General features: G+C 44.2%; 1 protein-coding gene across 4 annotated transcripts; it reads right to left on the bottom strand.

Moving 5' to 3' along the window:
- Positions 1 to 26392, bottom strand: ERMARD (ER membrane associated RNA degradation). Of its 4 annotated transcripts, XM_082668687.1 has the most exons (18): positions 26337 to 26392; positions 23258 to 23426; positions 21786 to 21925; positions 20729 to 20830; positions 20348 to 20437; positions 18067 to 18164; positions 17488 to 17624; positions 15998 to 16112; positions 14956 to 15058; positions 11410 to 11439; positions 10688 to 10756; positions 9085 to 9258; positions 6356 to 6442; positions 4719 to 4795; positions 4050 to 4175; positions 3517 to 3735; positions 2547 to 2660; positions 1 to 1370 (listed from the first exon to the last, which is right to left on the bottom strand). In XM_082668687.1, exons 1-18 carry the CDS (start codon positions 26340 to 26342, stop codon positions 1190 to 1192), a joined length of 2037 nt encoding a protein of 678 aa, XP_082524813.1. In that variant the 5' UTR covers positions 26343 to 26392; the 3' UTR covers positions 1 to 1189. The 4 variants fall into 4 exon arrangements, with proteins under 4 accessions (XP_082524813.1, XP_082524814.1, XP_082524812.1 ...); XM_082668688.1 differs by lacking the exon at positions 20348 to 20437; XM_082668686.1 differs by lacking the exon at positions 26337 to 26392 and having other exon boundaries at positions 6356 to 6439; positions 23258 to 23445.
- Positions 26393 to 26397: the final 5 nt, after the last annotated feature.

The following is a 26397-nucleotide window of genomic DNA, read 5'->3' as shown; positions in this document are numbered from 1 at the left end:
GGCTCTGCAGATCCTGCACTGGCTGGTGAGAGTACAGATCAGTCCATTTTCCCCCTTGCCCGTTCCAGCGCCAACACCAGGAGGGTTAGGAGTGGTTAAGCCTTCGAGCCCACACCCAGGAGGCCGTGACCGACCACAGGAGTACCTCTCCAGAAGTGGACACTTGACGTGGGCGTCTGGCATCACATCAGGCAGAAGCAGGTTTCACTGTCTTTACCCACAAGTTCACTTTACAAGGGGGTTGCAGGTACTGGGCTGGTGAAGCGACAGATGGAACACGGATGGCTGTTGTCACACGGCCCCACCTCCCCAACGGCGGCCTCCACACTCATCTCTGACAGCTGAGAAGCCAGAACAGGCTGTGGGAAGTCCTTCCTGGGAGGCCAGACCTGCCAGCAAGGCTGGAGGAGGCTGTGCATCACGGCAGGTGGGTGCAGCTGAGCACATACAGACTGGGGTTGGGGGCAGCCCCGCAGGGGTTCCTGGAGAAACACAGCCTTGCTGCTGCCACCGAAGCGGACGAGGAGCTTCCTGCAGTAGACACCCAGGGCCTCCTGCGAGGGCTGACCTGGCTCTTCTGGCTGCAGCCCTGGCCCTCACTCCTCCGCCCTCCTGGTCCCTGCACTAAACCCGCCAGACCTGGAAACCTGGGGACGTGCAGACTGTTAGGCGTGCTGCCCAGCGTCTTCCAGGAGCTGTTCCTCCCCAACCCTCTCCCTCGAGATCTGAATCATATCAACCTCACTCTCAGCTCCAGGGACAAGGGTGACCAGCCCAAGCCCTCCCTCTACGCCCCAGTGGCCGGTCCAGGAGTAGACGTCCACCTAGCCTGACTGGTGAGTGCGGGGCAGGGTCTTGGCCACAGCCATCGTTTCAAGATTAGGCCTGTGGCCAGTAAGATGAAGCCGCCCATTCCTGGGTGAGAGCTGGGTGAGAAAAATCTCTCCTCTGGACAGTATGCATTGGGAGATGAGGCCCAAAACTGCTACAGCCATTTGGTTCCTAGGGATTCAGCCTGAGGTTCACACCAACAACTTGGGAAAAGCAAGTCAGGAAACTGCAGAGCAACGGACCTTGTGCCCTGATCAGGCAGTACCTGGAATCCACCCTGCCTTTGGATTTTCAACTCACATGCTGTAAAGTCTACTCAGGTCGGGTTTTCTGATAGATCCCAAAGCATCCTGACTTATTAGACTACTTTACTCGTGGATTTCTTGGCTAAATGTATTAACATTTGTTTCTTCTCACTAAAAGTCCAAATTTTCAACAAGGCCACCTGTGTGAGATTGACAGCTTCATCCCACTTGTTCTTGTCTTGGCTGGTGTAAGCCGCCAGGTTCTCTGTGTACTGCAAGACGGACTTTAAGAACCTGTTTAAAAGAAAGAAATTAACTTCTTTATCTATGCCCTTGTAAAATGCAATAATGATTTAAATGTATCCCCTTCATTTTGAAATTACAACTAAAGTTCTGTAGTTAATTTTTGTCTGAGGATTCAAGAAAAAGAAATACATTCAAAACAGAAATGAGAGAATACAAATTGGATGAAGGAGAAGAACGCCGAACTAGAGTGTCACTGGAGGGGATAGACACCCAGACTCCACACAGCTCACATACTCTCCATCTTTCTCTCCCAAATCCACATATGACGGATGCTCTTAGCTGATGGGACTCGGTTCCAGAAAGGACCTTAGAGGCCGTCTGGACCACACTTACACGTAATAAACCCACAGGACACAGGACCTCGGGGGCTGTGCCTCCTGTTCCCACCCTGATGACCAGCCTCACCCGACGGAGAGAGGGGCCACCCCTTCAAAGGAGATACGTCCCACCTGGAGCAGCTATTGCTGTTGAAAGGCTTTTCCTGAAAGATAATTCGTCAGAAAGTTCACAGGGGAATTACCTCTGACTGATGGGAAGAAGCGCTATTTTCACATTTTCCAAGTTCTCCTCAAAGGTTCCCAAGTAGCCTAAAATTTTCTCCAACTATGAATTTTTGAAATTTTCAAACTTAGGGAACAGTTAAAAGAATAATACGATGAAAATCCACAGACCCTTTGTCTAGAGGCGTAGCTTTCACTTAGGGTGATTTTGCCCCCAGAGGACTGTGGCAACATCTGAGCCATTTTTAGTCATCACAACTGGGGGCTACTGGCATCTAGTGGGTGGAGGGCACCACCCTACAGTACCCGGGGCAGACCCGCGGCAGAGACAGTCCACGGTTTTGAGCCGTGACCTGGCCCCAGGCATCCGCACAGCTGCCTGAGACGGTGGCAGCCTCTCCAGCTTCCTCCTGATAACACTGTCTGGACGTTATTCTTACACCAGGGGGAGGAATTCCGAAATCATTCCCATGTAAATCACATTAAATTTTCTGAAACATGTCAGTTTTAAAGGCTCACAAATTTGCACTGAAGTCCACAGAGAAGAACAGTTCAGGACCAGACTGTGGGGTTGAAAAAATCACCAAGAAAATAACCAACAGGAGTGAACATGATTCAGAATTAGCAAAACACAGCTGCGTCTCCTGTACGTGAGGGCACTGACCTTAGATACTGCTGATATTCCGAAGTATTTTTCCCAAGAACCACATGAATGTTGACCAATTCCAGTGCAATCAGCAATAAAATCAGATAAAGCATAGGAGACAGAAGCTTAATACTAAAAATAAAGTAAAAGTTAATAAACGTAAGTATTTATCACCTTTATAAGGAGAAAAATGTTTCACCTAACCAATCCTTCTTTCAAAAGTCCTTAAATCCAAACTTCTCAAAAGAACACTCTTATGTGGACAGCCGTTATCCCAGTGGCCGTGAGCCCTGGCCCCTGCAGGCTGTGTGGGATGCCCCCCAACCTTGGGCCTGAGCTCCTCGCCTGGTTCTGAGCCCACAGGCGCCCTGCCTGCTCTGAGGACCAGGCTCCACCAGGTCGGCACCCGGTCCCTTTGCCCAGTGGCAGCTCCTTCCTTACAAGTCAGCGTTCAGCAAAGGACTCTCCCAAGAGGAGAAACACAAATGGCTTCAACATGAGAATGGGTTCAACATCTCTGGGACCAAATTCCAGTTAAAGTCAGACTCCAGTCTTCCCGGGAGGAATTTTAAAATATATCCTGTTTTGGGGAAGGATGTGTGATGTAACAGCATCATCTCATAAACTGCCGGTAAGGGTGTAAACTGTATGTAACCTTCCGAAAGCAAAGGAATACTTACTAAAAAGCTTTATAAACGCAGATACCATTCAACCCAGAAATTCTAGGAATTTGTCCAAAATGGTAATTTCATGAGGATGTAGCACATTCTAAAATACACAATGCTGGCATCCCCAGGTAAATCTGCTGTCGTATTTTAAATCCGGGTCCGTAGAACCCATATCCCAAAATTATAAATGGTATTTTTAAGTGACACATATGTAACTTCTCCTGAAAATAAGTATTTCTCTGAAGTCAGGGGTAGAAGTGTACCCTGAGGTAAGAGCTGCCCAGCAGAGCTCCTCTAAACGAGACCCGCGAGCCACGCACCTGTGAACCAGGCGCAGGTAGTTCCGCCGCTGCCGGGAGCGCAGGCTCCTGTCCTCCCACTGCCGGCGCCTCAGCTCCGCGCAGGCGGCCACCTGGCCACACACGCGGCGGCAGTGGGCGCCGATCTTCCGGAGCACGGCCAGCACCTCCAGGACGGCTCTGGGGCAGAACAGCGTCCGGACAGGGATGCTGCAGAGCTCACGGAGCAGCTGGGGCCACCTGCAGGGCAGAGCGAGAGTCCCGAGGGCCTACGGTCACCAGTCCTCCGCGGCCTGCACACCTGCCGCGGCCTCCAACGCGGTCTCCGTTTCCTGCTGCAATCGTTACACCGGGCGGGTGTCGATGGTGAGAACAGATCGTGTGTTGTAACGTCCGTCAGACAGACCAACGCACGCACCATCAGGGCTTATCTAATAATTCCTCCTGGGACACAGTGGGATTCTAACACTACCTTCAACGTGTAAGACTTCAAACACAGAAAACTGCGAGGTCGGCGACCCCAAAATACTTCCCCCAGGACACCCCGAACTTACTCCTCAGGGGGAAGGTGCTCCGAGGCGTGAGGAACGCGGTGGGTCTCGGGCACGTGGTGACACAGCTCAGCCACGATTTCTGTGATTAAAGAGTGGCAGGCATTTATTTCAGAATTACCTTCTGATCTGAAAAACAGAAAACATTTAAAGATACATGACAATGAGCAAGATGCAAAATAATATTTATTTCAGTGGTTCGCTGAGCAAAGCACTCAATCTGCAACTCGCTTTCCCCAAAAATACAATGAAAAAGCCACCATCAGAGGGAGAGGTAAAAAGAAACGACACAACACACTGTGGGCGATGCACCTGCTGTCAGAAGATGCCCTGTGACCCTCGAGAGTCCTCCCTCGAGCTGACTCTGCAGTGTGTCCACGCCCACTCCTCTCCTGAGCTTCAGACCCGCTGTCACACCATCCACTAGCCATTTCTGCCAGATGCCACCCTCCTCCCCACAAGGCCTGCCTCTCGTCCCTGTGCCCTTGGTCTCTGCAAACGGTTCCCCCACAACCGGGCCCTGAACCCCCAGTCTTGGCCCTCCAGTCACCAAGACCTAGCAACCCCTCCTTGGGATCTGTCTCCCAACAGGCTTGCCAGAGAAAAAAAAATCGTTCAGAGGCTGACATTCTTGGACCCCCGCGAGGCCTGCGTGACTTGGGGGGCACTCACCGCTGAGCCTCCCTTTCGGATCCTTCAGGCAAAGGCAGCAGAGGCCAAACTCCGATGCTCCTCTCACAGCTCAGCACCTGACAGGACAATGTACAACTGCTTTTCAAAATTTTTAAATAATGTTCTAGAAAACATGTTTTTAAGTTGTTACAGATGTTGTCATCACTTCCAAGAAAAGACATATCTGTAAAATTGTTTCAGATGCCACACTTTAAAACTAGGTGATGGGTCTGTTACTCAATCAAATCAGATAAAGGAAGGCAGGTGAAATATGGGATTCCAAGGAAGTGTCCAAAATTCTTCTGACACCTCCTGATGAGAGTTGGTCCGTGTCCCCGCCCCTGGTTGGGGCCAGCCATGGCGAATAGCTGTGGCCTTGAGAACACAGGGAGAAGCAGGTCGGAGACGGGCCCCTCCCCTCGTCCCCACCTCTGCTCGGGTGCAGCTGGCCGAGCACCCAGCACAGACTTCCACTTCTCAGATGGGTTCCTGTCCGGCAGAGTCCGTCCCAAATTTATGACCCACAAAAGCACAAGCAAATTAAGTGGTTGATGTTGATGCCACCAAATGAGGTACTTTGTTACGCAGCTGATATCCCGAGCAGCGGACTTAGAAAGAACAGGATGCAAGATTGGCTGCAGAATAAAAGGTGACTAAATCACATGCGGCAGGAGTACGAGGCCACGGAAAAGGTGAAGGTGCAGAACGCCCACTGTGGGGAAAGGAAGGGGCGTTGACCAGGGACCTGGAAGCAGCAGCCAAGGAGCAGGAAGGCTGGCCCCCCGAAGCTTCTCTTCCTTCCAGAACCTTCCGTCCTTTGCTGAAGCCTCCCTCCCTGAACGCTTCTGGGTCCTCCTTCTAACGGCTTTTGTTCTGGAAGCTCGGAATCACTATGGGCAGACAGTGCGATGCGAGTGGATAAAGGTACCAGAGCAGCCCGACGCGCCGTCGCAAACAGGACCCGCTGACACAGGAACTCAGGCTGATTCCTTCCCGCAAACAGCAAGGACAGAGCGCCGCTGGGTTCTGCTCCTGCACAGCTGCTGCTAACCCCCTCCTGCCTGATGCTACTCAGGACCTGTCTTCTCCAGGCTCGGCTTCTCCCCGGCGCCACCGCAAATCTCCCCAATCCATTCTGTGCTGACTTTACAGCTTCCTTTTAGAATTTCTCAGTTAGCAACTATCATGATTATTATATTCTTGGAGACGACCCCATTTTTGCCCCCTCGTACCGCCTACCATACAGAAAATAAAGTCTCTAGGCTACTCGCCAAATTTAACTTCCTGGTAGAAATGCTTAAGAAAGTTTGTTGCCTGCTTGTTTACCTTACAGGTTAACAAAGGCTGGCCTCATAAAGCTGGCGTCCCTCACCACCGAAAAGCAACACCTGTGACCGATCCCGGGTTACCAGCACTCAGCCACCCATCAAGTACCAAGAACGCCGAGGACACAAACCCCACCACAACCCGAACTGCTGGACCTTAGAAAGACACAGTGGCTTGGCCAAGGCCATGTGTCCAAGGTGAACGCAGGCTACAAAGCCAGCTCTGTGGACTTGCAGCCCGGCTGGACAAGGCCGGCCTGTACCTCTCCAATCTCTGCAACAACTGACCTGCACACGCCCCTCCCCACACACCTGCTTTTTAAGCTGAGAAACTGGATGGCAGCGAGCGCCATAGGCTTCTGCAATGCTCACCAATGCTCTCACTGCTGCTTTTTCCTGCTTTAGAGAAAACAGATAATTGTTACTACAACTTCTGGTCAGGCTCCTACTTTTCTTCTATTGCATCTTAGGTCATTTAGGAGTCCCAATTTCCAATCAGCTTCCTTCACATAATTCTCTCAGCTAAAAGAAAGCAAAACTCTTCATTAAAATAGGTCTAACAAGGCTTCCCTGGTGGCGCAGTGGTTGAGAGTCCACCTGCCGATGCAGGGGACACGGGTTTGTGCCCGGGTCCGGGAAGATCCCGCATGCTGTGGAGCGGCTGGGCCCGTGAGCCATGGCCACTGAGCCTGTGCGTCCAGAGCTTGTGCTCCACAACGGGAGAGGCCGCCAACAGTGAGAGGGCCGCGTACCGCAAAAAAAAAAAAAAAAAGGTCTAACATAGTAGTCAAACCATAACCAACAAAATTTTTAAATGAGGCTGATTAACAATGATAAATTACAAAGGCCACTCTGTCCACAATGCAGCAAAACAAGAAATAAATGGGAGAAAAAAAGATGCCAAACAATTGGAAAATATAAGAGATTCTCCTAAAAAACTAGGACATAAGAATTTAAACATTAAAAATCAATATAACTAAAAGAGGATTACATACTATAAACACTCAATTGCCAAACATACATTTTTAAAAGAGTAAATATAACATTATTTACAGCTGACGCATCTGTATAACTGGAAAACCCAAGGTGGCAGACTATTACCTAGTCAGTGAGCTGAGAGTGGACAAATTTAATACACAAAAGTCAAGAGCTTTCCTACGTATAAGCAGTAACTACCCAGAACTCTCAATAGCACAAAACAACTCATATAGTTAGTCATTACTTGGAGAAGAGATGCACTCAACTTTCACTCACGCAGATACCTACACGGGTGCTACACGGAGCAGAGAGAAACCAGCCCTCACTGTGTGGTGAACGTCGGCGGGGTCGCCAGGACTCACACCTGAAGTCAGTGACGAGCCGGCAGCCACCACAGCACACACGGCTTCTCCCCTGAGACAGGAACCTCAGGAGGGCCTCAGAGCACAGTGGGGACACATGGGGGCCACACCCCTCCCAGGGGCTCAGGGGAGCAGTGGGGGTGGCAGAGGAGGGGGGATGCAGATCTGGGGCACCAGCTTGAGGTAGAGGATTGAACGTGGAGAGTGAAGAGTGGGGACTGGCCTGTGTCAGGGAACAATGTTCAATCTTGCAAAAATGTCAATTACCCCCACATTAATCCATCAGGAGCCCATTCCTGTGGGCTGGTTGGTTGGGCTTGGGCTTTGTGTTTAACTACACAGGTTCACTGGAATAATAACAATTAGAGAAGAGGCAGGACAATTCTGAAGAAGAAGAGGGGCGGGAAAGTAATCTCTCAGATATCAAACCGTACCATGAAGCTTATTAAAGACAGGCAAAGAGAGTCCAGTGCACACAGTATAGAGATATTTATTCTCTAAATGGCGTTTGGCCAACTTGCAAGCAATTTGTTAAAAAAAGAAAAAAAGTACAGCTAGATTCTCTAACTTACTCCCAGCTGAAATAAATTCCAGCTGCATCAATAGATGTAAATCAATTGATGTAAATGATGTAAATTTACATCAACAGATGTAAATCAATAGATGTAAATGATCAATAGATGTAAAAAGCTATAAAACTATACAGGAAAACATATTACATTTATAATTTTGGAAAGCAAAGGGTCTTTTAAGGACTTCAAATGCATAAGTCAGAGAGAAAAAACATCAAAACCTAAAGACTGGTAACAAGCAACACATACTCTGAAAATGGCAAATAAGGCTAATAAACCAGTGAGGAAAATGAAACTGAATAAAACAGAGCAAAGATGTTAACAGGAAGTTCACAAAAGAATTTCAGCATCATAGTTAGACATTTTCCACAGCAGAGAAAATTCTAAATCACCCATCAATGAAGGACAGCTTAGACAAATAATGACACATTGATAAGATGGGGTATCAAGCAGCTGAGACAGAGTAAGGTAGAACAAAGTTGCCAAAAATAAACTGTTAATGAAATGCTAGTTATAAAACAGAGTATGTCCTGCTTGGAACCCGCACTGCAGGCTCATGGAAAGATGTGGAAGCAGAGACACTCAGCTACTGACAGCAGTCACCTCTGGGAGAAGGGATTCCTGAGAACTTTCACTTTTTGTATTAATTTTTCTATCCTGTTGGAATTTTGAAACAAATTTTCCCATAATTGTTACATGTACAGTCTGAAAAAAAGATTAAAATATAACTAACAATCTAACCTATTTCTTTTAATATATAAAAGAATTAGTTTATTGACAAATGCAAATATTCTACTCTCTCATTTAATAGTCCTCTGTAAATTTTTCCAATTTATTTAGTTAATCCTGTTTTATACTTTGTTCTCTGGTTTGCAATATCCCATCACTGTTAAAAACACAAGCAAATGTATGCTTAGGAAATAGGCTGAATTATTCTTGGTGAGATCAAGTAATATTGATTTATTTGTTATAGACAATGCCTGTACACATGCACACATGTTCAGATGGAGGTACACTGTACTCACATAAATTAAAAGATGATTAAAATATAATTACATCTGAAAATAAACTACATTCCTTCATAACTTAATGACCGTGAATTTAATTAATTTTCTTTCCTACACATTACCTTAAACACTGATAATAGATCTTCATCAATAAATCTGAGTAAAAGTACAAAGGAAAATGCAAGCAACTGATTGGCTGCTTCTTTCGGAAATTCAGGTAAACTGATTTCCCCGTGGCTTAAACGATCTCTTAGACGGGGACCTTCCTGATGGTTCAGGAAATCCCAGAGAAATTCCTATCAAAAAAAGGACACAGAAAATATTTGGTTAGTATTCTCAGCAGAAAGAAGGAAAGTCCGAAGGCCCAGAAAGGGCAAGCCCAAAACATCTGAGGAGCAGCAATGTTCATTACAGAAAAGTTAGACTGAAAAAGAAAGTCATTCAAGGTCACGCAACAGAAAAGTATCAAGTTACGATAGTCCCCGGATCTCTTGGCTTTATCACTGCACTCGACTACCTCAGGCAGGACTGCACCCCACTAGCTCAGGATGGCCCTGAGGAAACCCCGTCCTCTGTAACTGCACTCCACAGCCTCAGGCAGGACTCCCCTGAGGGCACCCTGCTGTCTGTAACCGCACCCCACCCCTCAGGCAGGACTCCCCTGAGGCACCCTGCTGTCTCTAACTGTACAGCCTGCTCCTCAGGTAGGATAACCTGGGGAGCCCTGTTTCTGTACCTGCTCCTTGGCTGATTGATAAGAACCTAAGAAGTTTGTAGAACTCACCACCAGGGCTGCAAAACTGCTTGCATGGCTCCAGTGCTTAGTAAAAGTACCCTTTCTCATTCTCACCCTCGTGAAAAACGAGAACTGGGTTGACCACATTTGGAAGCTAACTTTCCAATCAATAAAAGAATCCACTGCTGTGCTCCTGCACGGACAACACCATTTTTCTTTCCCCTCATGGCTCTCCTTCTTACATGTCCTTTCTCACATCACTCGTTTACTTCTGAAGCCCTATGAAGACACTGCTTCTTTCTTAATGGCAAAAATCCAAGGACTCTTCCACAACATAGAGGAAAATAAGTCAGAAAACCCAATTTGCTGACCCAGGCAAATTGCTGATGGACAAACAGAATTAGACAAACTATTTCAATCATCCTAATTTCCTGATGGCAGAAAGGACGCCCAGAGAGCGTATGGAATCTGACTAGTGTCACACAGCCGGAACTGGAACCTAGGTTGCTAACTCCCAGTTAAAAGGAGAAAATATGAAAATTCTATTTACAGTCCAAAGTAGTCACTGCAATAACTTCATAAAATACAAAACTGTGATAAATAGAAAATGGCTCTAAATAACTACCTTCTCTCATCCAACACTCTCTGTCTTACTAGTCGCATCTGACTTTGCTGTCATTCACGAAGCAAATGCAGTCCCTGCTACCAGCGCAATACAAAACCCACAAATTCAAATATTGCTCAGAATCAGGTCAGCTAAGTCATCAGGCCTTAGGAGAAGGACATTTAAACAAAAGCATGAAGCACAGTACCTGAGCTGGGCTCAGAGCCAGCCAATGACAGTTGCACAGACAATGGAGTTCAGGCATGGGGGCTTCAGAAGCATTTCTTATGGGCATGTCACAAGCCAAAATTAACATCATTTTTGAGAAGTGCTAATCACATCCATAAATACAAGGATGTTAGATCGTAAATGCCTAATACTTTACCATTGCAGGCTCTCCAAGGAAAAGAGGAAGTTGATTGATTTTACCATCATTCAAGTGTTTTGCCAATATCTAAAACACCAAAAAGAAGTAAGGTGATTAACTGGTACATATACAGAACTTTCAGTGTCAAAAGATATTGTACATTTGGTATGACATGCTGTGTAAGTCCAAAGCAGATTAAATGAAATAAGGACAGTCTTAAGAACATAGCAACCACCTGTTCAGAAAAGGTTTTCTCAACCAATACAATGACTTCAGGAAGATATATGTATGTATTCTTAATTGTGTGTATGTGTTTATGTATATTTACGTGTATACAGGTGTGTACATGTGTATTCACGTATATGTCTGTGTGCATTTATGTGCATATATATGTATATGTGTATTTGTGTGTTTATGTGTAGTGTGTGTATACAGGTATGTGTATATTGTGTTTATGTGTATCTGCAAACACTGTGTATGTGTACATGTATATACGTGTGTATATGTGTATATATGTATGCTATGGCCTTTCCATAACTTCAGAAGCTAGGTTAATAAGACTGGGTCTCAATTAGTCTGAAAACTATATTCAACACTATCATCACCTTTTTCTTTTTCTTTTTGCTTATATGACTATCAACATTTTCCTGTAAGCATATGATTTATGGCTGATCTTTAATTTTAATTTTAAAAGAATATAATGTTTTATTTGTTTCAAAATACCTTACAAGTTTACTTACCTCATCAAAGGTAGTATAAAGAGCTGTTGACTTCAGAAAAGGAAATAAAAGAAATAATTAAAAGAAAAATACAAGTAGTGTGACACTATTCAAGCAGGAAAAAATTCTAGCACAGGGCCACAAATATGAAACCTCCTTTTGTGTAAATAAATCTTTATCTATCAACACTTTGGGAAGAATGTCATTGACAACATAAACACAATATAAAAGACATGAAAATACAGCAACCCTGGCAGTCTAGCCATGTTAGAATACTGCTCTAACAAGGACTGTAGCTCAGATACTTCTTTTTTTTTTTTTCTTTTCTGTTGAGAAATGTTTTTTTATTGTTCATGGACTACTGATCACAGACAGAAAGCATCTGGCTTATTTGTGACTTCAATCATTAGCTCTCCATTTTAGGTTAATGCCAATATTTGAGAATCAGGCCTGAGTGAAAGCAGTAATAAATACTAGACAGAAATGACAAAAAAAGTCAGAAGTATCATAGTCCAGATTTCCAGAGGTCTGATCTAAATCAGCATATCTCAGCTAATGGGTCTTTATGATCTTATAGATTTGAATTTAAAGTGTATAATTGAGTTTAAGGACTTGATAAGAAAATAGCATTTTTATTTTGCAAATTAAGGGTAAAATGGCTGTTCAATTTCTTCATACAAACTGGGCTTTTAAAGCATACACTTGACTAGCATACTTTAATATTTTACCCTCCAAGCATTTTTTCCCGCTTTGTTTTTTTTAACATCTTTCAGATACCTCTAACACTTACGATGCCACAACTTCACAAATCACTACTCACACAGAGCACTTCTACTGATGGCTGGTATTTGTGTGCAAGTGAGCACAACTGAATATTTTCTCCAACAAATAGCCTTTGTTTTTCATGCTTCTTGGTATAATTAGCCCAGACTTTATAGACACGGCTCGGGGCCAGGCTGCCTCAGCACTCTAATCCCAACTCCACACCTCCTACAAGTGAGACCCTGAGCACCTCCATGCTCAGCTTTCTCTGCAGAAGTGTAAGTGAGGAATGCCCATCTCAAAGGCTGCTGGGGAATTCAGTAGGATTTTACATTCAGGTGCTCAAGAAATGTGTTAAACTTATTAATGCTTATTAACATATTTTCATTTTAATACTATCAAATACTCCTGAACATTTATTACTGTGCAGATGACTCTAAAGTCCATGTATTGCTGACCCTAAAATTTTTTCCAAGCTCTATTCTAAATATTCAATTGCCTACTAAATATCCCCACTACTTCCTCAAAAAAGCTGAACTTTTCATTCATCTCCATAAACGATGTGAATTAACTTCTACCTTTTTTTTTTTTGCGACGCCGTGCAGCCTGCGGGATCTTAGTTGCCTGACCAGGGATCGAAGCTGGGCCACGGCAGAGAAATTGCGTAGTCCTAACCACTGGACTGCCAGGGAATGCCCAACTTCTACCTTATTTTATGGAGTTGGTATAAATGTCTTATCTCTCACCCCTAATACACACAAGCTTCTAAAAGTCCCTAGGTCTTTGCTCATCTTCATATCCTGCATTGATTCTGAAGAGACCTTATGCCATAACAAGTATTCAATAAATAATTACGGCATTTGCACAGCACTTTATAATTTTCATGTATGTACTGCTTTGTAAATAAATTGATGCTATGTTTATTCTGGATAAAAGCCTGGGCTAAAATTTAAGATATTCTTCGATAAACTACAGCCTCTGTAGAAACAGTCACACTATTTATTTGTGCAGTGAAATGACAACTAAATAACCAAATTCATAGCATCACAGAGCCGTGCAGTGACTGGTCAGGTTACCATGAAGTCAACTGTAAGAGCACTCGAGTGAGAGCTGTGACAACTGGGGCTCTAGTTTCTGCTGGAAGACCCAGGCTTCACTCCACAACACTGGACTGGGCAGAGCCTACATCAAAGGCACCGGGTGTGGGCACCAGCGGACATATATGGATGACCCACTCCAAAGGGGCCTACACCAGAGAGCTCTACAAAAATGCACATAAGGCAAAGCAGAACTGCCTCAAGATAAGACAGAAAGAGAACGCAGAGAAAAGCAGCTGTTAGATCCAAGTAGATGTGGCTCTGGGAGGTCACCACTGTGGCCGGGAGTGGTCAGGCAGGGGACAGTGGGCAAAGTGAGAGGAAAGACACGCATGTTCAGGAACTGGCGAGGAGCTTAAATTATGCTGGGAATCAGAGGGAAAACAAACTGGAGAAAGGCTGAGGCCAGACTCTGACATCCTTACAAGCCATGCAGAAGCGTGAGCCTTGCAGGCAGGCGCTGGGAGCCATGGAAGGTTTCTAAGCAGAGGAAACCATAAAAGACACAGGAATACTCGTGAGTTTAGAAAACAATTAGTGGCAGTGTGAGAATGGATTAGAGAAGGAGAATCATGAAGACTTGTGGAAGATGAGTTACCAGGTGAGCGTGATGGGGAGCCAGGTGAGACCTCAGCACTGAAGGACCACAAGACAAATCAGGGGTAGAACTGATCGGCAGGGCAAGTCCATGAAGAGAATGGAGTGCAGGCAGAGCACAAGATGGTGCTAAAGCTTGGTGCAGAGCAATTCAGAGAATAAGGATAATAAGGAATACCAGAGAACAAATTTGTGGAAGAAAAAATTTGCTCTTCTGAAATAAAGTAAATTTGAGACGCTGGGGAAAACTCATATGAAGATATTCAACGAACAGGTGTAAACCTAACTCAGGAGATCAAAGAACCGTGAGTTAGAGACAATGCCTTGGAGACTGCTGGAACTTAATGCTATAAATTGCCCTCTTGGCACTGCTTTAGCTGCATCAACAACTTCTGCCATGTTGTGCTTTCATTTTTATTAGTTTCAAAGTATTTACTAATTGGTGTTGCTCCCACACAGGTAACAGCTTAAGGCATGGTATTATGTGAGGTCTCCCAAGGAATAAATATAAAGAGAGTACAGGGTTGAGAACAGAATTCTGAGGAATGCCTATATAAAGGGGCACAAAGAGGAAGCTGAACTAGTGAAAGAAACAAGAATCCCAAGTATGGTAGATGCTGCTGTTTGTCCCATAATACATATTCTTCCTTTCCCCTACCTAATGGATTCTCCCATAGCTAACTAGGCCCGTGGCCACCCAGAGACATTGCTAAGCCTCCCTGGCAGTTCTGGCCAAAAGGAAGCAGTATCCTTCGAGAAGGGCATGCTGTAGACCACCCACGGCCCACCTCATGGGGTTACAATAGTACCAGTAAATATGCCTACAGAGGAAACACAAGCATCAACACATCTGATGACACCATTAGGTTTAAAAGACTACCTGGAAATATGACAGAACCCTCAAAGACAATCACAAATAAAATAAATATATAACATATAAAATCACAATAGGAAGCCACAAAAAATGACAGTCAGGCCTTCCAAAGAAAGTTCTTAGCTAAAAAATTCATTTAACAATAAGCAAAAATATGATATTAAAAGCTTTTAATTAGGCACGGAAAAATGTCAATACAGCAACAACAGTCACCATCAACCATTTAAAGCAGTGTACCTCAGCAGTCAGAAGTCTCTTTGGACATTTGTTAACTGTGGCAAAAACTTTCCTAAGTCCAGTCTCTAGTTGCACCAATAACAATATGGCACAGTCAGCAAACCTGTGAAATTGAAGGAAATAAGCAAAACTTCATGTTTTCAAAGTAAACACTGGCACCAACACCATAATAAGGGTGCTGTATTCCAGATACTACCAATATGTGTCCAAAGCAAGGAGGAGTGACATTACTCACTAATATGAGAAACAAAAACAGAATCAAAGTCTCATTAGACTAGTGACTGTAAAACTATTTTCCAGTGTCTTAATGTATGATGCAACACTTTTAGCAGCTGCAGTAGAATAAAGTGTCATCAAAGATCTGCTAAACTTATTTCTTCACTTCTAAAAAATACTCAGAAACCAGGATTTCAGTGGGTTCTCAAGGTATCCAATCAAATGTACATATCAGGATAAGGTAACTTGAAAGGAAGTAAAGACCACTGACCTCCTGATGCTTCCACTCCTGGGCTTGCTCCCCAGGGAACATAGAGACAAACTGTCATCTTCTTTCTCTCATGATTCTCTAACATTGGACACTATGTTTCAGTCACAGTAAGAACTCAAAAAACTATTAATAAGTTGATTCTGAAAACTGATCATCAGGGAGCTCCCTGGGGGCCTAGTGGCCAGGGTTCCGGGCTTTCACTGCTTGCTGTGGCTCGGGTTCAATCCCTGATGGGGGAACTGAGATCCCACAAGCTGCACAATGCAGCCCAAATTTTTTTTAATTTTTAAATAAAAATAAATTCATTAGTTAAATAAAAAATAATTGTCTCTATTAATTGCACAAAAACAGTACAAAAAATAATGTTTAAAACACAGTTACAAGATGCCTTTTAGTTAATTATATGAAGATATTCTATGCTCGGGTCTGCTCTTGAGTCAGTCCCGCTCCTACCTGCTCCAACTCCAATAGCGACAAAGCAGAAAGGTTAGGGTTTTTAGAAGGCCTGGCCTCCAAGCTGCCAATGACCACTATGTAATGCCACACTTCAGGTACCTGTGAGACTTGAAGTTGAGTAATGCAACTTCCCAATATGGCAACATGATTTTTAGTATAAAAGTGGATTTCTTCATCACTTCTTCTAATACTGAAAGTACCTCATAAGTAACATCTGTAAAAATAGCAAATATTTTTAAGCACAACCACATTAATCAACTGAAAAAAAAGGTGTAAACACACTTAGGGAGTGATGCCACTGAGCCGACCTCTTCAGGAAAATAAACCGTGGGCCCTGGGCAGCGTGCCACCTAAGCGTGAGACCACCTGAGCTAGCGCCAGGGTTGCAGGTGACCACAGGCACCCTTGGAAAAAGGGAACGTGGGCAATTACATCTCTTTAAGCTACAACAACTTTGAGTAGAGGAGTTCAGGGTCAACAAGCTGACCACACTGACCAAGAAAATTAAAAATATCTTCAGAAGATACAGGAATCAAGTGTGAACCCAAAGGTAAACTATGGACTTAAGGTGATTATGACTTGTCAATGTAGGTTTATCCTTGGTAAAAAATGCACCCTCTGGTGGGAGGTGTTGATAATGGGGGAAGCGATGCGAGGGCGGGGGTGAGGGGGGTGTGGATGGGAAATCTCCACACCTCCCTCTTGATGTTGCTGTAAACTCAGAACTGCTCTACAAAAATAAAGTCTTAAAGAGTATATACATTGGGCTTCCCTGGTGATGCAGTGGTTGAGAGTCCGCCTGCCGATGCAGGGGACGCGGGTTTGTGCCCCGGTCCGGGAAGATCCCACATGCCGCGGAGCGGCTGAGCCTGCGTGTCCAGAGCCTGTGCTCCGCAATGGGAGAGGCCACAACAGTGAGAGGCCCGCGTACCGCAAAAAAAAAAAAAAAAGACTATATACATTATTGCCAGTCACCTGACTACCAGAAGGATCCGTGATACAAAAAGGCTAAGGCTGCCGGGACCAAGATGATCCGTACTGTTCCCTCCAGGATTAACATCAGCAAATACAGACACAACACTTCAGCCAAAGTGGAAAAGAATGAGCCTGGAGCAAACACATGGTTTAATTGCTCTTTCAAAGTCCTGTGTCCCCCAACCCCACTAATTTGGTAAATGGCTTTCTCATGAAAAGAAAACAAAAGATGATACAGGAGAACATTTATGCTAGTGGTACTTTTGGCATAAGGATTATGAGTACAAAGACACGAGAGCTAAAAGGAGAAGGGAAAGTGCGTTACAAACTGGTCCAAAGCCATCTGTATGCCAACATATCTGCACGATGAACTAACTTTATCATTAACGTTGAGTCACGTAGCCATGGCCCTCAGATAACCCCGGGGGCACTGTGGGAAGAGGTAAGGGTTGATGTGGCCAAATTTAAGAGGTTCTTCATGAAACTTTCAAAGGCACCTTGCCCCTGGAGAATAACTGTTCCACCTACAGAGTTCAAGTCTCAATGCTATTTAATAACTCTATAAATATCTTTACAGAGATATATTCAGGAAAAATGTGGCATGTGGTACTTACCAGGGAAAACGATCAAATCCTCTAAGCTTGTAAGAGTTATGAAAGGTCGATGTGCCAATGTGAACTTAGTTTGTTGAAGGTAACCCTTTAGTAGTTGACCCAATCCTGCTGTCAGCAATATCATCATTGAACAGTATCTAGTGGGAAATACCATAGAGATCCATTAGAGAAATGAACTCAGCACACATACAAAAAGCTCTACTTTCAAAAACAAGAAGTTTAAAATTAAGAAAATAAAACAGCATTAAATCGCAGGAAACTCCACGGGCTGTGGGGATGGAGCTGTGCAGTGGTCGGGAGGACCAGTGGCATCTCAGAAACCTGTGAGCTTGAACCTCGGGTCTCCCACACACCAGGGTGCTGTGCCCGTCACCACCTGAGCTTCTGGGGCGCAAGTCAGCGAAATCATAACCCTATCACGCCAGTCATTCTGCCACTAACATTCAGTTTTATCTTCAAAATCTTGTCCCCAAACTCTCATTCTTCTCAAAATACATCTTTCCTTGATGTGAAATTCAAAATAAAACAAACTCTTAAGTATATCAAAAAAGAGAGAGAATCCCTCCCCCAGCATCTTACTTTGGAGGAATCTCCTGAGGTGCCGCGAAGCCGTGCCACAGAACGTTGCGAAGGTTGAGTCCACGCGGAGAGCCCACGAAGACCTTGAGCACGTCCATCTAGGTAGTGAGGGGGCAGATCACCGGGTCACTGAGTAAACCAATACAACACTGGGATTATGTGAGCTCTCTTCTTGGAATTAATGGAACCAACGGTATATCGTAATGATAACAATAATAATAGACCGACACTTGCTGAGCATTCAACATGTCAGACACATTTTGTGTTTATTTGTTACTCACGCACCCTCAGGACAACCTCTGAGGAAAGTACTATTATTCCCACTATGCAGAAGAGAAAAATATAAGCAAGGAGAGGTGAGACCAAGGTTTCAGAGGCCACAAAGCCACAAAGAGGGATGAGATGCCACCCAGGCTACACTGCTTTCATACCATACATCAACATGGCCAGTATCTGGATAAAACAAAACAGAAAGTGATAAACAGAAACTCCACAGTAAACAGCGCGTGCTCGTGATAAAATACAGAGGGCAGTGACGAAGAGCCAGACCAAGAGGCGCCAGCCTCTTCTCTGACTTGAAGCTCACCGTTCACCTGCTCTGTCCCTCCATCTACAAAGCAAAGACCCTCCCAATACAAGGACCCTGCTTATCAGACTGCAATAACTATACCTCTCCATGGGCTACCTCTGGGTCTGGAGCACCACACCTTAGGAGATTCAGAAAAACGGAAGCCGTTCAGAGACTAAAAGAACTCAACCCCACGTCACATGAAAGAAGAGCTGAGCCTCCAGGAGACTCAGGAGAGGACTGAAGCTGTCTTCATGCAACTTAAAGACTCGCTGGGAAGAGGAAACAGATGCATTCTGGATTTCCCTCAAAGGGCAGGACGTTTATAAAGAGGGGTTTCAACTCAATGTCAAAAAGCTTGACAGCCGGTCCTTTGACGCTCTTCTGGGAAGTCTTGGCTCTACACTAATTTTAAATACTTTACTATTACCTTAATTAAATGTTAATGACTATAATATTAAGAATTTAATATTGATTTAAATTTAGTATTATTTTAAATTAATTGTTCATACCATCTGGGCAATCGGAAATATATATGCGAATCAACTAGGAAAATTATCTGGGAGCTAAAAGGGCTGCAGGTAGGCAAAAGGCTCACTGCACAACACAGGCAGAAAATAAAGAGCAGAAGAAAACGACGGAACTTAAGAATTCAGCATGACACCAAGCAGTCTGTATTTCCCTCCACACCCTCCACCAAAGAAAACAATCCTTAAGCTGACAAGGGGTAAGGAACCACCACCGTAAGAGTGGGAAAGCTCTACTGACAACGGATTTCTTAATGTCTTGTTTGTAGTGTCCTCCCGGCTTGGCACTACCCTGGCTTCCCCCTTCACCTCAGCCCAGCCTTATTCAGTTGCCTGAAGGTTATTCACTGGTCTTAAACGATCTTGATCATGTGGCCTCTAGAAGGTTTGAGAACGTACATAGCTCTGCATGTTTTTTAATTGGCATCTAAATTTTTTTTCCATGGTAAGTTTGAACAGCTGCAAAAGGTGTAATTTCTCGGATCTTAAAAATATTGATCTTTTTAATAATAAAACTATAATATCACTCTTTAAAGGGTTAAAATTTTATTCTAGAATAAGTATTATAATCTATAACTTGCAGAATTAGCATTATAATTAATACATAATTAGTGGATCAAAAGACTTCAAATTGCTCATTTGCCTGGCCCCCCAGAGGTTATTATATCACAGGCTATCCCACCAGAGGTCATCACATCAAAGGTTACTACTACACCTGAGGCTCTTAGACCTGAGGCCCTCACACCAGCAGTCATCACACCAGAGGCTATTATCAAACCACATTAACACTCAGGACAAGAGGGAGGTGTGTCTTTTGGCTGGAAAGGGGATGTGGGAAAGCAAAATATGCTTGAATCACTGAAATTAATTTTTTCCTAACAGAGCATCAATTTTTTTTTTTTTTGCGGTACGTGGGCCTCTCACTGTTGTGGCCTCTCCCGTTGCGGAGCACAGGCTCCGCACGCGCAGGCTCAGCGGCCATGGCTCACGGGCCCAGCTGCTCCGCGGCACGTGGGATCTTCCCGGACCGGGGCACGAATCCGTGTCCCCTGCATCGGCAGGTGGACTGCCAACCACTGCACCACCAGGGAAGCCCAGAGCATCAGTTTTTGAAGAACAGAAGTACAGCTAACATCGACTGTTTTGCGCTGTGTCTACTCCATCAGGTTTAGGCAAACAAGCTTACCACAGACTGCCCAAAGACTTGAGAGAGCTCCTCAGATGCAATCAGATCTCTTAAAAGAAAGGGGCATTCCTTCCTAATCAGTAAATACACCTAAAATTCAAACAAATATTGTGTAACAATCGTATTATGAGTCAGATGATGTTAACAAAAAAATCGCCCATAAAGCAAGTGTCTGTACAAATGAGAGGACAAAAGTACCGAAGACACTGACGTTTTTGATCTCATAATCATTCAAAAAGAAAAATATTTAAAAAATCTATGCTAAGTGATTGTATAGGAAAACAATACTTAAAATCAAGAAATCTGAGCTAAACTGCAAAACAGGTTAATGTTCTTTCTGATACTTTACTGGACCAACAACGAAAGAGTCCTCACACTTACGTCACCCAGGGCTCGCTCCAGACATGATGTCAGCTTCATTAAGCTAAGAGAAATAGCAAGAGATTGAAGACTTCCCAAGGCATCAAACATTTCAGGAAATAACTGTTTAGAATAAGACATATGTTAGAATTCGTGTTCAATAAGTATTATTTCTCAAAGGCACAGTTCTATTAATGAAGTTCAAACCTCTGATGATTTCAATTGGCATATTTTAATGACTTTTTTGGTATAGGTAAACATTTTCTATATAACAATATCCAAAGAATCAGAGAGATGTTTAACTCGTTAGACGTTCAATATCTAAGGAGTTTTTGGAAAGTTCTTTATTTACTTAAATGTTTATTAAAAGCAATACATCTGGCGTAACTGTAAATTGAAAGGTCAAATATTTTGACCTAATCTTATTTCCCATTTTGATTAGTTCTTAAAAATAGGTAAACATAAGGCAGCTCAGCCTGCCACTTAAGGGAGCTACTACACAGGGAAAAGGGAACACCCTTGACCCTCCATTAGGAAATCCAGAGTATTTTAGAATTAGACTCTTTTATAGCTACTGCTCTACTGTAATAATTTAATGTTCCAAGTGAAATGGTTGGTTTGAACCAACCACCAAACCAACCATCAAGCCATCCAAAACAAGGTTTGGGCCCCAAGCAATTCCTCCTCCCTTCTATTCGCCCTCAACAAGCCAAGCATCCCCACCTCCGGTCTCCCGGTCCCACCGTCTCAAGAACACCTTACTACCAGTCTGTAAAGTCTTTCTTTTTTTCTGGAGCTGTCCATTTTTCTCTGTCCCAGGACGAGCACCCATGCACCAACCCACGTCCCTAAACCCCAATCCTGACACTGCATCCAAAAACTTCCTTTGGTCAAAGGATGTCTCAGCTCAGGCTCTGCGGGCTTTGCCAACAGCTCCAACTTTGCCTTGCAACACTCAAGCCTTCTTACAGCTGAGGGCCCAGAGGATGGAGGAGACCCCTTTAAAATCAGCAAGTACTAAGGACCTCTAAGTGGAATCTGAAGTCTTTTATTTCTAAAGGTTGTTAAAAAGCCGAACCTCTGGAACACCTGTCCACTGGAACCCCGATGAATATCGCGTCTCAAATTGCCCCTTGGTCAGAGACGACAGATGTAAGTGGACAGCCTGGCACACAGGGCCCAGCAGCCTCACGCTTCCCCCGTAATCCAGACCCTGGGCTTCAAGGATAAGAAAGCAAGTTAGTACCACAGCTCCACATCGTGTGATGCAAATGCCTAAATCATCAAAGAAAAAGGGCTTTAATTATGAAATTTCCATAAAGTTGGCAACCAGTTTATAATTGGACTTACAATAAAGATACTCATGTTGTTGAAAATAAGTTACATAGTGTTTATCTGCTTATAAAAGAAAAACTCTCATTAGCGAGTTTGAAAAATGAAGGTTCAAATATTTTTTCATTTTTTCAATCTCTTTATCTGTATATAAGTTTGTACAAAATCAGCTTCATGTTGTTATATATAATATTTTAACTTGACTTTTTAATGTAACATTATTAGACTATGAGATTTCCAATGACATTATTAATAATTATTATTATTATTTTGGAACGTATTTAGAATATGAATTTTTGGTTTTGTTGTTTTGATAAGTTTTGGTTGAACATTCACATGGTTCACGACCAAAAAATATAAAACGGTGAAAGTCTCCCTCCTGCCACCAGTTCTCCTTCCTATAGCAGCTACTGTTATAAATTCCTTGGGTGTATTTAGAAATATTTATACATACACAAGCAAATAATACATGTATGTGCTCCTCCTATTTTTTCACTCAGCCATACAGCTCAGAGAGATTTCTGGATCAGAAAGATGGGCCTCCTCACTCTTTTTCACCACTGCATAATATTCCCTTGCATGCATTTTTTTTTTTCCCATAATTTATTTAATCAATCCACTACTGCTTGACATTTGGCTATTTCCAGTCTTTTTTCTTTCTTTCTTTCTTTCTTTTCTATTACAAAATGCTGCAGTAACTTGGCACAAACACACGTTCATACCTGTGACTGGGCCTGTCTTGTACGTTCCTGGATGGAATTGCTGGGCCACAGCACATTCCCTTATAATTTTTACAATTATTATTATTTTTCCCATCCCACATCCCTACTTCAAAAGACATACAAGAATGCCTGGAAGACATTTAAAATAATTGTATATATCACTGGTCATTCTACACCCTTAATTCTTATGACTTCTATCTTCTTCCCTCTTCCACCTGGATCACAGGCCGTAAGCTGAGAGCCCCTCAGCCCTCACTGCCTCCCGACCCCTTCCTCCTCACACCTGGTTTTCAGAGCCCAGCTTTCCCTTAACTCTCCTATGCTTCTCTGCCTCATTCCCTCTTTCCACACCGATTCCTTTTCTCTTTCAAATTAAGGCTGTACTATAACATCTCCTAACCCAAAAAGCAATGAGCAGAGAGGGGAATTTTACAGGTCAAGACATTTTAAATGCAACAGTATTGACGGGCATTTGGGCTTCAGAGAAAGTACAAACCTGATTCTGTATAAACCACACAGTCTGTAATTGTCGCCCAGCATACTGCACCATTTTGAGTTACAATACTACTGATACCGCAATTTTCTCTGGCTTCAAACCCGAGTTTACAAATCATATCATACACTGAAGGAGAAAGACACGTGGTAATAGGATCCTCTGTTAATATCTGAAATATAAAACATAAAACACTGTTTAACATGAAGTAAAAATTAATTTTAGTATATATTTAAGTCGCATGAAAATTCTATTCTGTCTATTCTGAGTATAGAATATACTCAGGTATAGCTACTGCGTTAATACACTTTCCGAATGTCATGAGAACTATATGATTAAAACATTGTGATTAAATGTTAACTAAAGATCACTTATGCAAATATTTCCAAGTAAATGCTTAAAGATTTTTAATTACTTTATTAATCATAGTATTTAAGAATTTACAGAAGCTCAGTATATTTTATGGATAGTGCCTTATTCCTTTCAGCATTCTTTTGCTATCCCAGTTATCAAAATAAGCATTTTTTAATGAGGAGTGGGAAAACAGAAAATCAAGCATAATGAGTTAAAAGAGAAGGAAAAACCGTAACTCTGACTCCCTATATGGTGTAAAAAGCAGCACACCACACTGCTTTTCCATGAAGGATTAAATAAAACCAAATTTTCATAATTTTCCCGACATTACATGAAGCTCATCTTATAAAGCTGCAAAGAGATCACATTCTAGGTCTAAAACTGACCTGGGGTCTTTATGTGATGTACCAAGTTCAGGGGTCTCTGTGTTCTAACATCAGTAAGTCCTGGCAGCTCCCTGATTTGGAAGCCAGCCAGCTTAAGTTCCTCCATCCCGGTCAGCATCACCCTGTTATCCTGCCCGCTATTCCTGTCCCCAAAGGCTTCACTTCCCCCTCTCAGGCCTGACTGTCAACCAATCCTTTCAGGCCCTAGCAGGTGAGGTGCTGCCCGAGAGACTCGTGTGGAATGTTCAGTGGTCCTCTGGGACACCTGCTCAGCCAGTCGGTGCACACCCCTAGGAGCACTGCGGGACGGCAGGGGAGAGGGGACTTGCTCCCGCTGCCTGCAGCCTGGGGCTTCCTGTGCGCTTCCTATTCCTTTGAGCACCGCCCTGCAGCAGCAGCTGAACTCAGTCTGCAGTCTTCCCGACACCTGTAGGCCCAGCTTTACCACCGAATGCCCACCACAGACACACCACCATGCGTCAGTGCCTTCCCTTCAGAACTCTGTTTCCCAGACTTGCCAGGCCCTTACACGTAGCTGGGCAGCACAGTTTCCTCCTTAGACCCCTGAGTTTCAGCCAGGCAGGGGCCCTCCTCTAAGTTTCTAAGCTCTAAAATTCCGACCACTTCCCTTAGCTCCCTCAGTCCTAGGGGGAGTGACTGCTTCCCGCAGCTGCCGTGTCCACAATACTACTTGCAGAGACCCCTTTTTATCCTTTCAGATAACTAGTTAACAATTTTTACCTAGTTAACTCTTTATATCAAATTATCTTAGTGCAAAAACTAGTGTGGTTTGTCTCTGGACTAACACAGAAATATAACTCTAAAAGGTCACATTCACATCAAAAGGGACTCCTTGCATTTTTAAAAAGGATTCGAACTCTAAAGGAATGAGCTGTAGTTGTGGAGTGACAGGTGACAGACAGAAATGATATTTCTGCACAAAAGCCCATCTACTCCACTAGCAGAATGGGCCCTGGATTTGGCACCTGAAGTTGTAAAAAGGGTTCCTTTTGGTTGTAGGCACTGGATCGACACACTTGTCCCTAAGACTCAACCAAACAGTAAGATCTTAGAGCACAGAGACCACGCCTTATACAATGCTGTAACCCCAGGACACAGCATAGACCCTGGCACACAATAAATGAAAAATAAGAGTTACACGAATGATTGGCTCCTCCTACCCTGAGCTGCAATACACCTCTCCAGGTCTCCAAGACCTTCAGATCTGAGGAATGGCTATATGCTACCCCTACCAACACACATACAATTCTACAAGTTGGCTTCTAGGTTAACTTTTAAGCCCATACTCTGTTGGACAATAAAATCCAACCTCAAATCAACAAACATTAGATGCTGCAATGCTCTGTCACTCATGACAATAAATACATCATCCTGTGTATTACACTCAGGAACATGCCTGTCCCCCCCCAGAAGCCAGAAACCCTGCATGTTTATGTACATGTGTGTGCACCTCCCACGCCCTTTTTGATACTTCAGTGTCTTGTCCAGAGCAGCATGGGGTAGTGCAAACGGCCTGTGCTTGACAGCTAGAATGATCTGAGTTTGAATCCTTTCTCAGACTCTTTACCTCTTGCCTTGAAAACGTTACTTAACATACCCGAGGCTTTTAACTGTAAAGCGGTGCAAAATATTATCGCCTTCTCTGGTTGCAGTAATTAGAGATGATACTTGAAAAGCACCTGGCACACAGTACTCAGAAAGCAGCAGCTAGTGCTAAAACTGCTGACAGATGACTGACATTGAACTCCCCGAGGCAGGAATGTAAGTAAAATCCTTATTTTGAGGCAACCCCACTGCATCCGATCTACGGTCAGTTAATGAGACCCTTGTGATTTAGTTTTACGTTATCAAAATGGCCTAAAAATGTCCAATGTAATTCTGACTTGCAAATGTGAGCCAGAGGCGAGTATTCCTACACATACTTCCCACACTGCTCAGGGTACCACCTAGCGAAAACTTCCCTTGGGGCGAAAGCCAGTCAGAACAAAAACTATAACCAACGGCCCGTTGTGCGTGCACGACCCGGCCCCGGTGAACAGCTCCGGGCCGTGGCTGTCGCGGCCACAGAGCCTCCACACGCGCGCAAAGCGTCCCCTCGGCCCCCACACCACGTCCTCGCGGACTGCAGCCGGGACCTCGAGCCCCAGGAACGACGTGGGGTCGGGCGGCGCCAAGAAGCAGGAGGGCGGGACGGGTCCAGCAGGCGCCACCCAGCGCAGGCACGGCCGCCCTCCGCCGCGGCACCGGCTGCGGCCCGGACGGCGCTTCCCGCGCCGCACCCCGAGGGGCGCGCTCAGGAGAACCGGCGACTGCAACTCTACCTCCATGACTTACGGCTCCTGTCCACGGCGCCGAGGGATGACGCAAGCCACGCCATGCTAC

The sequence above is a fragment of the Grampus griseus genome (genome assembly GCF_964374135.1).
Source record: "Grampus griseus genome assembly, chromosome: 13".
NCBI classification, from domain to species: Eukaryota; Metazoa; Chordata; class Mammalia; order Artiodactyla; family Delphinidae; genus Grampus; species Grampus griseus.
The sequence above is the reverse complement of the archived record's forward strand: the minus strand, read 5'-3'. Positions and strand labels throughout refer to the sequence as shown.

Bases quoted from the DNA above. Each gene is read 5' to 3' on its own strand.
- ERMARD (XM_082668687.1), bottom strand. The intron at 10,757-11,409 runs GTAAGTAAACTT...TTGGTGTTTTAG, and splicing joins TTTATACTACCTTTGATGAG to ATATTGGCAAAACACTTGAA. The intron at 1,371-2,546 runs GTCAGTGCCCTC...TCTTTTAAACAG, and splicing joins GAATATCAGCAGTATCTAAG to GTTCTTAAAGTCCGTCTTGC.